Source organism: Papio anubis, chromosome 8 (genome assembly GCF_008728515.1).
Source record: "Papio anubis isolate 15944 chromosome 8, Panubis1.0, whole genome shotgun sequence".
NCBI classification, from domain to species: Eukaryota; Metazoa; Chordata; class Mammalia; order Primates; family Cercopithecidae; genus Papio; species Papio anubis.
The window spans coordinates 44092807-44102336 of NC_044983.1; the positions used below are offsets into that span (position 1 = coordinate 44092807).

Here is a 9530-nt window from a genome sequence, read left to right on the forward strand (position 1 = left end):
TGGGTAGTCAGTAGCTAGTGGGGAACTATTTGATGAATGGAAGAGCATAGCTTTTAGGTTTTCTCTCTTGGAGAATGGAGCTATAGAGGAAAGTAGCTTTGAGGTATTCTCTCTTTCCAGAAATGCTCAGCTATGTAGTATGAATTAAAATTTTAAAATTCGTGACCTCAAACCCCCATCTAAAGACTGGACATTTTATCCCTGCTCCAGTCTTGTTTCTGAGGAGGTGTTGGAGGGAAGCAGAGTCAGGAGCATTTCCAGCCCCCTGGTGCTGCTGTGTGGACTCTGCCGGCTGTTTGATGATCAGATCCTTTAATGGAGGATGATTTTTAAGGGAAATGTAGGACTAGGCCCTCTGTGGGTAAGTTCCAATGACTGCTCGCCTCTTTTTCAGAGGAGTGAGTAATTCCTGGACCTTTGCAGTTGTTCACAGCAGTTCAGACTCCTGCAGCTACAGATAAGCAATGGATGAGAGTGGGCTCAAGCCCACTTAAGACTTGCGTGTGGTGCTAGCGATGCTTGTGTGAACATGGCATGCTCCACTAGGACTTCTGTAGGAAATGCTGCATAAACCTGTGGTGCCATGGTGGAGGAGGAGCTACATAGGGAATGCTGAGAGGGCTGTCTGTATGATGGTCCCTCTGCCTGTCTGCCCTTCTAGATAACGCGCATCATGTCTGCCTCCTTTGCCACCATACACCTGGTTCCTAGCATATTGGCTGGTGAACTGTAGGCATTCAGTAAAAATGTGCTAAACGAATGAATGACCAGGGACATTCTTTGCTTCGAGAAATTGGGAAATATAGCAAAAATAGCAGAAAGTCCAAGTCTAAGCTGGAGGGATAGTGATTCAAATAATGCCCTTTCTCTCTCCTACCATTCCACTCAAAGAAGGCTTTGCCACGTAAACATATTTGTCATTATTACTATTATTGGGAAGCAGCATTATGCTACTACTAGTGGTGGTAATAGGAACTGGAGTTTTGCAATGGGGGTGATACTTGCAGACATATTGTTATATTATCTTCATCTTGTGTCCTACAGGCTTCTGGTTTTGGTTCTACCGGAAAAGGGCAGGTATCTACTGAACAACAAAGATTTCTCATTTTGAAATTCAAATTCACTTTTGGTTTGGCAACTTGATGTGCTGGAAAGCAAAACTTTGCACAGAGAGAGAGGAGAGAGAACACACACACACGCACACACACAAACACACTTTCTAAATTCCTTAGCATAGCAAGTATGGGTGCTTCAGAGCATAGTGTCACCCACCAGCATAAAGAAGATGCCACCATGGTGGTGCTGCTCCAAAGAAAAGGAGGGCATTGACTGAGAGGTCAGAGAGCCCAGGGCCCCACTGCTTCTAGCACAGAGGTCTACAGGTCTACAGAAAGAAGGTAGAGCCTGTGTCAGTTCCTTTTTTTTTTTTTTTTTTTTTTGAGACAGAGTCTCACTCTGTCGCCCAGGCTGGAGTGCAGTGGTGTGATCTTGGCTCACTGCAAGCTCTGCCTCCCAGGTTCGAGTGATTCTCCTACCTCAGCCTCCCAAGTATCTGGGATTACAGACGCACACCACCACGCATGGCTAATTTTTGTATTTTTGGTAGAGACAGGGTTTTACCATGTTGGCCAGGCTGGTTTTGAACGCCTGACCTCAGATGATCTGCCTGCCTTGGCCTCCAAAAATGCTGGGATTACAGGCGTGAGTCACTGTGCCCAGCTTATGCCTGTTCTTTCTAAGAGCTTAAGGCCTACCTCAGGTGCATTGCTTTAGAAACGTTCAGATTAGTGTGGGGTGTCTGGAGAACTCGAGGGCTGGAGATATCCCTATCTCTCAGGATATGAGGGCTGTGGCTCATGGGAGCCCCATTCATAGCCACCAGGATGTGGGCCCTGTGCCCACCCTTGGCCCACGGACAACACCGGAAAGGCTGGTGAGTCCAAGTCATCCAAAGGGGAATGTTTGAAACAACCCTGGTGGGGGCTGTGAGGATGCTGGACAATCACAGTGCTGCTCATACCTTTCCTTCTTTGCTGGTTTGCAGAGGGAGGGAGTGACAAGGATTGTGGGCTCTCGAAGGCAGGGTACAGTCCCTGTCTTCAGGGACAGGTGCTGTAGCATCTAGCACATTGTCTAGCATGCAGAGGCTCCTCAATGAACAGGGGCACATCGACTACTCCTGTAGCAATGCTCAATACAGCTTTGTTTAAATCAGAATGGTCCTGTCTAGTCCAGATGTTCTCTTATTAAGGTTGTCCCTGACTGCACAGAAATACGGGACTGAACAGCAGGCTCACAGCAGCCTTACTTATTGTGTATATGTATGTATACATAATTCTATTCTATTCTTCTATATCCCTCTTTTACCAGGCCAATATTAGTTTATCTCTGTTTGGACATCTGTGGAGTAGTGGCCACAATGGTACTTCTGTTTTTGTTTTTAATTTTTCCATTTTTTGCTTCTAAACTGTGCAGATTTTTCTAGTGTATCATCTCTACTGCTCTCACTTTACTTTTTCTTTCTCTTTCAACCTCTGTTCTTTTATTTTGCCTTCCCCTCCCATTCCCTACAAAGTGGTTACTCCAAGCAGTGATCCTAGCTGTGACTGCAGCTTGTTCAGGTTCCCCTCCTAGCTCAGAGCTTCCACTCATAGCCCACACCTCATCATCCCACACACAGCCCTCTGGCCACTGTCTCTCTGGGAGGTGGATAGCAAAAATAACCCCAATTCTCCCTTCCTTCCTGCAAAGATATCCATACCATTTGCAATGTGACTTTGCAATTTTCCCATTCAAGGCTGATCTATTTCCGTGGGGCTGCACAGTCTAGTGACTTGCTTTGGCCAATAGAATGTGACAGAACGTGCTGGCTCCAAGGCTAGTCCCCAAGAGGTCTTGCATGCATCCTGTCTTTATTTTAGAACTCTACCACTGCTATGAGAAGCGTCTGGGCTAACATGCTGGAGAATGAGTTTTTGTGGAGCCCAGCCACTCTCAACTGTCAAGCCCCAGCTGACCTACACAAAGGACCAACTCATGAATGAGGCTGGAGGACACCAGCTGAGCCCTTTCCAGATCAGCAGAGCTTCCAGGCCAATCCATAGCCCGTGACAAACAATACATCATTGATTTTTCAAATCACAACATTTTTAGGGTGGTTTGTTGGGCAGCAACTGCTAACTGATACAGTCAATAACTACCTTTTGTTGCTACATGGGAAGGATCTTTCTTATCAGTCCTTGTGGCAGAAATTGTAAAGGTTAACCAAAATCTGTTTCCTTTTCCATCACAGGCACACAGCTAGGTGATACTGCCTGTCTTGCTTGTGGCCATGTGACTGAGTTCTGGCTAATGGGATATAGGTAGAAGGATGCATGCCATGTCCGAGTCCAGTCCATAAATGCCTCCATCTCTTAATCCCTTCCCCATCTGCTGGCCCAGTGGAGAGGAGCTGGAGGAGGCCAAGCTACTGGATGGAAGATGCACAGTCACTGAGTGACCATGTGGATGACTGCAACTCAGCAGGGATGTCTACAGAGGACTTTGTGCAAGTGAGAAGCAAGTTTTCATTGTGTCGAGTCACTGATACTTTGAGGTTCATTATCACAGCCAGAGTTACTTACCATCACCACCCTCCAAGAGGGAGAAGGAGGCCTTCCTGTGGCCTCCCTATGGCCGTGAGCAGTAGATATCTCTCTGCTTTGTAACTCCTCTTCCCTTGGTTTCCTGGATGCCACACTTCATGGTTTTCCCACACCTGTATCAGTGACTCCCACTACCTTCCAGATAAAGCCCAAGATTCTGAACTTGGCTGAACTCTCTGCCCTTCCTTCTCATCACACACCTTCACACCCTGTGTGCTTCCCTAAACACACCATGCTGTCATTTACTCTGTGGGTTTACATTTGTTGTTCCCTCTGCTTGAAATACTGTTTCTACTTTTTGCCCTACTAACTGTTCAGGGCTGACGTATTGCTTGTTCTGAGAACACTGGGCCCTGAGATTGGGTTGCTCCCATGGGTTCTGATGGAGTCCTGTGTTTGCGCCACCATAGGTCTTGCTGTTGTAACACTTCTCCTTCTCTTTCACCAGCTGACTGTGCAAGCTCTGAGTGGTTTCAGCCTGCTGGGCTCATGACTGCATGCCAAATATGTAAACAAGTACTTGTCACCTAGCCATACTAATCACCATTTGGTGAGTGCCTGAATTAATGGGCTTCGTAGGACTGGGGAACCAACAGGGCATGGAGTCTAGAAATTGGACTCAAAGTTCAATAACTGCTAATGAATGAGGAAGTCAACCAGAAAAAATGATGCTGCTTAACCTTCCTTGGAGATTATCTGTACTTGATCCCTGCAACAATGACTAGACTGTTTGCAATTATAGGTACATAATTGCCTGCTTTCAAATAGTGTTTCCTTCTATCATCATTAGTGATGAAAATTGGGCAGGATTTATTTCACATATTACAATACAGAATTTGATGTTGTTTTTATGTGAACATAACTGCTCTGTAAAACCTCAAGCATTTTTCTCTATTAGAATTGGCATAGGAGAGGTTATATAAACTTGTGGCCAGTTGAGAAGTTCCCAAAACATCACTATTGAAGTAGAGGGAACTGAGAGCATAGCATGGTGTGTGTGATTTACTTCTTTAGGATAGCTTAGACCCATGATTGCATCTGTTCTTGATTATGGCGCTGCTTTTAACCACAGAGATGACTCAGCATGGGAAGGTTAGCTGTGCTGCCCAAGGTCACACAGCAACATGGGTTTGATGGTGTATCCAAAAGCAGGGATAGGTGTTTTATCCTAGGAGCCCACACTGACTCCCTGCTTCCAGCACATGGAATGAATCACAGACAACCTCTGTTGAGTCATAATGACAAACGTTGAAGTTGACGGCATGTACCCATGAGGTCATATGGAGAATTCCCAAGGGACACCCTAGCCCACGTTCACTATTGAACACAACGGAAGGGGGAATTATTGTGGTTTTTGCTTCGGTTGCCAAGCTGGTGTTGTCTGAGCCTGTCCGGCATGTGCTCTGCCTGCCCTGACTTCTGACCTCAGGAGAAGCATTTAGGGAGCCAAGGAACGGGTCCAGGCATTCTGCTAGTATCTAGCCATGGCAAGATACTAGATTTAACCATGACGAGAGCAGCTAAGCTTGGACTCTACCTGAGTGAGCTCACTGAATCCTCCGCCAGCACCACAAGGGGTTTCTATTGTTTGTCTCAGCTGCAGGTGAGGAAACTGAGCTGGAGAGGGCTTCAGTGGCTGGACCCAGGCTGTGTGGGCTTCAGACTGGTCCCCAAAAGTCCTCTTCTTACAGGATACCTGTCGTGATGAGCTCTGCCCACTCTATGACACATTCATCCCGGGGGTCTTTTCTGTGGCCAGGGCTCCTTTCCACAAGTGCCCTGTGTGTCCTGTCTTCAGAACAAATCCTCTTTCTTGTTCCCTTTCAGAGTCCATTCCCCAGATATCGCTCTCCCAGCCTCTGACTATTTAAGCTTACTTGATAAGGACTATTTCTTATGCCTGAAGTGAGGGCATATGAATGTGAACGTGCAAGGATGGAGGGTGAAATGATCCCATTGGGAGTAAATGAAGCATCCTTATAGCCACAAAATATTTGTGTTTGTATGGAGCAGATTGGCTGAGAAACCTACATTCTTTGCCGTTTATTTTTATGTTGATTCGAATATGCCCATCAGACAGCAAAGGACGACCGCTGTGGATGCAGGCAGGAAGGGACTCTCCTCCAGGCGACATCCATCTCGTTATTTTGAGTGCATGACCCTCTTATGACTCGACCCTTCCACACAGACCGCTGTGCAAGACCTACTCCCACGCATCCTGTTCAGGGTCAGTGTCAGACCCTGCAGAATTTTCCTTCTAGTTTTCAGCAACATAATATGAGACAAGGGCCAAGAGCTGCAGAACTGCACACGGTGTTTAGAAGAGGCCGCAAGCTGCTGCTCTGCGGAGTGGGGAGGCACTTCCGGGCTCTGCAGGCTCCCTGCAGGCCCTTGCTGACTGTCCGTGGCCTGCACCTGCCCTACCCGCTGAGCCGCCCCATCAGCTATGCCTGGCTGTGGTTTCCTGAGCGGTCCCGTCTGTATTGGCTGCCCTGTGTCCTGACACTATGGTGGGTTTGCAAGTGGCAGAGTCCAGGGAAGGAGACTGGGGAGCATGGCCATCGGTCATCTGGGGGGCACGGAGGGTTCTGGCTTCCATCCAGGTCCACCTGCTTCATCAGCGGTGGTCACCAAGATTGCATAACCAGGACGATGACAACGGTGAGAGCTCTGTTGCAGTTAAAGACTTAAGAACAACTTGTGCCTGCTGACTAATACATTTTATCACAGGCAGCGTCAGGACTCTGAGGGCCTCTCACATGCTGCTGTCTTCTGAGTGAGACCTCAAGATTTGTCATCCAGCAGGCCGACCCCTGCCTGAATGGACCTCACATTCTTGCGGCAGGGAGAGATGTGCAACCAGCATGATCGATAAGCGATTTTCATAAGACATTACAAGTCATCAGAGCTTAGGAAACAGGGTGAGGAAGCAGGGGAGGAGCCGGAAGGGCCACCATTTAAAACAAGGTGGCCAGGATAGGCCTCTCTGTGGGGGTGACGTTGGAGAAATGGTGGGAGAGGGTGTGGGGTGGACATCTCTGAGGACAGAGTGTTCTGGAGACAGGAAACCATCTGTGCAAAGGCCCTGTGGTGAGAGGGTGCTAGGAGCCAGCGAGCCCAGTCTACTCAACACAGCCATCATTTTAAAACCTTGGTGAGCCCTGTCCCTTATCTTCTGCACACCCTCTCATGGAAGCTGATGTCACTGAGAGTGAAAGCTATGGTGTAGGGTGGCCTCCTCTGCATGCCAGCCCCGGCCTTCTGACCTCTTCTCCCCCATGATGGTCCCCTCTGTCAACTGGGTCTAGAGTGGACCATCGGGGCAGCCCTGGAAGGGGAAGGCTGTCAAGTTCCTGCTCACCTTAGTGACATACAGCAACACATTTGTTTCCCCGTGGATTCTGGGGATCAGCAACATGTGCGGGCAGGGGCAGGGCAGTCCTGCTGCTCCGGGATGGGCTGCCCCCTCAGGGAGGACTGGCCAGCTGGGTGGCTCTGCTCCTGGAGAGTGACCAGCCATTGGCTGGGTGGATGGGGTGACTCTCCTGGAAGCTTGGCACCATGAGAAGTATAGTCCAGGCAGCTCTTCATAGGTGGCTCAGGGTGCCCAGTGGGATAAGAGGTGGCCCTCAAGCTAAGCTTGAGCTTAAGCCTAAGCCTAAGCTTGCCACGCTTGGGCTAGGATGCCAAGTCTCCATGCTGGCCGCTGGTCATAGCTCTGTCCCTGTGGGAGAAGATGATTAAAGCCTGGCCAGACTGGGCCATCTCCCCAACAGCCACCGGGGCTTGCTGTGAGAGGGGGGAGCCGTGCTAGGGTCCTGCCCAGGGGCTGTTGGTAGACCTGGTGGGAAGCAGTGCAATTATGGAGATTTTCTGGACATAATCATCAACAGGATTTGCTGATGGAATGGACCTGGAATACAAGAAGAAAAGGAATCAAGGATGGCTCTGAGGTTTGGGACTTGAGCAGCTGGGATGGGGGTGCTGCTGAGCCAGGTGGGAGGGGAGCAGGCTCAGGGGATGCAGACTCCATTTGAAGTGGCTACACTAGAGATGTCTGTGGACATCCACGTGAAACGCTGAGTGGCCAAATTGAACATGTGGATCTGGTGTCCAGGGGGAGGTTTGGGCTGCAGATATAAATTTTACCAGGACATATTTTTAGTGATGCGTAGACTGAGTGGGCTCGAAAGAAGCACAGGGTGTGCAGCCCCACTCTGGTAAGCATCTCTGCCTTTACTGAGGTGTCTCCACTGCATCCTCGATTTAACAGAATTCAACTGGACCATCATTGAGCATCTGTTGTATACGATGTACTCTGGAGACATAAAAACTATTTGGGAAATGAGGAAGTAAATAAGTAATATTGATATAATTCTTCTATTAATAAGAATAAATTTATCTGAAAACAAAGGGTCTCTTAAGCATTTGAATAAAATGGAAAGCCTTTATTAACATATGAAGATAATTCCATACCCATAAATAAAAACCTGCACAATCATGGGTGCTGACCAGTGTATCCTAGCACACCAGCACAGTGGGCTGGGTGTGGAGAAGGTGGACATTTAGCTTTCACAGCAGGCAGAGGGGGCCCTGCAGTGGAAGGTGCTGGCTCAGGACCACTGGCCCAGCCCATGTTGGAGTCAGGCTGGCCTGCAGTTGGACACTGTTGACTGATTAAACATTAATAGGCGATTCTAACAACAACAGAGAGGACGGCGACTCCATAAGAAGGAGGGCCACATGTGGGGGTGAATTCCTAGTCAAACATTTTTCCCAAAGAATTTGTTGTTAAACTTTTAATTTTGAGATAACTGAAGATTCACATGTAGTGGTCAGATATAATATAGCATGATTTCCTGTGCCTTTTACCCAGTTTTCCCCAGTCATAACATCTTGCCAACATAGCACTATGTTACAGTATCTCAACCAGTGTATAAACGGATACACTCACCAGTGTCACTGGGGTTCCTCCAGTCTCAGTTCATTTGTGTGCGTTGATTTCCTGTAACTGTATCACTGCTGTAGAGTAGGATGGCCACCTCGACAGTCAAGAGGCAGAACAGCTCCACACAAGGGTTCCTGTCTTCCTTGCTCCTGGAACCATTAATCTGCTCTCCATCTCTATAATTTTATCCTGTGAGACTGTTACATAAACAAAACCACACAGTATCTAACCTCACGAGGCATTTTTGCACTCAGTAAAATGCCCTTGAGGCCCATTCACGTTGCTGTGTGTGTCAGAGCCTGTTCCTGGTGTGGACATGCTGAGCCATGTTCCTGGTGTGGACAGCTGAGCCATGTTCCCGGTGTGGACAGCTGAGCCATGTTCCTGGTGTGGACATACCACTGTTTAACCAGTTGTCGTCGAAGGACGGCTGTCTTGTCCCCCATTTTCTACTATTACAAATAAAGCTTCCATGAGCATTCATGTACAAGTTTCTTTGTGAACTAAAGTTTTCAAGAAATAAAAAAAGAAATGTTTTCAAATGCTTGAGCAAATAGCCAAGATCCCAGGGCACCGTGGGAAAATGTGGAAGTGAGGATTTTTTTTTTTTTTTTTTTTTTTTGAGACAGAGTCTTGCTCTGTCGCCCAAGCTGGAGTGCAGTGGCAGAATCTCGGCTCACTGCAACCTCCACCTCCTGGGTTCACGCCATTCTCCTGCCTCAGCCTCTCCAGTAGCTGGGACTACAGGCGCCCACCACCACACCCGGCTAATTTTTTGTTTTTGTATTTTTAGTAGAGATGGGGTTTCACCATGTTAGCCAGGATGGTCTTGATCTCCTGACCTCGTGATCCGCCCGCCTCTGCCTCCCAAAGTGCTGGGATTACAGGCGTGAACCACCATACCCAGCCGGAAGTGAGGATTTTAACCGGAAAATTGT

General features: G+C 48.1%; 1 protein-coding gene across 1 annotated transcript; it reads left to right on the top strand.

Annotated features, from left to right (window-relative positions):
* The first annotated feature begins 1840 nt into the window (after positions 1–1840).
* LOC108587121 lies at positions 1841–9168 on the top strand. Its single transcript, XM_021941961.2, has 3 exons — positions 1841–1933; positions 5074–5247; positions 5913–9168. Exons 1-3 carry the CDS (start codon positions 1841–1843, stop codon positions 6333–6335), a joined length of 690 nt encoding a protein of 229 aa, XP_021797653.1. The 3' UTR covers positions 6336–9168.
* Positions 9169–9530: the final 362 nt, after the last annotated feature.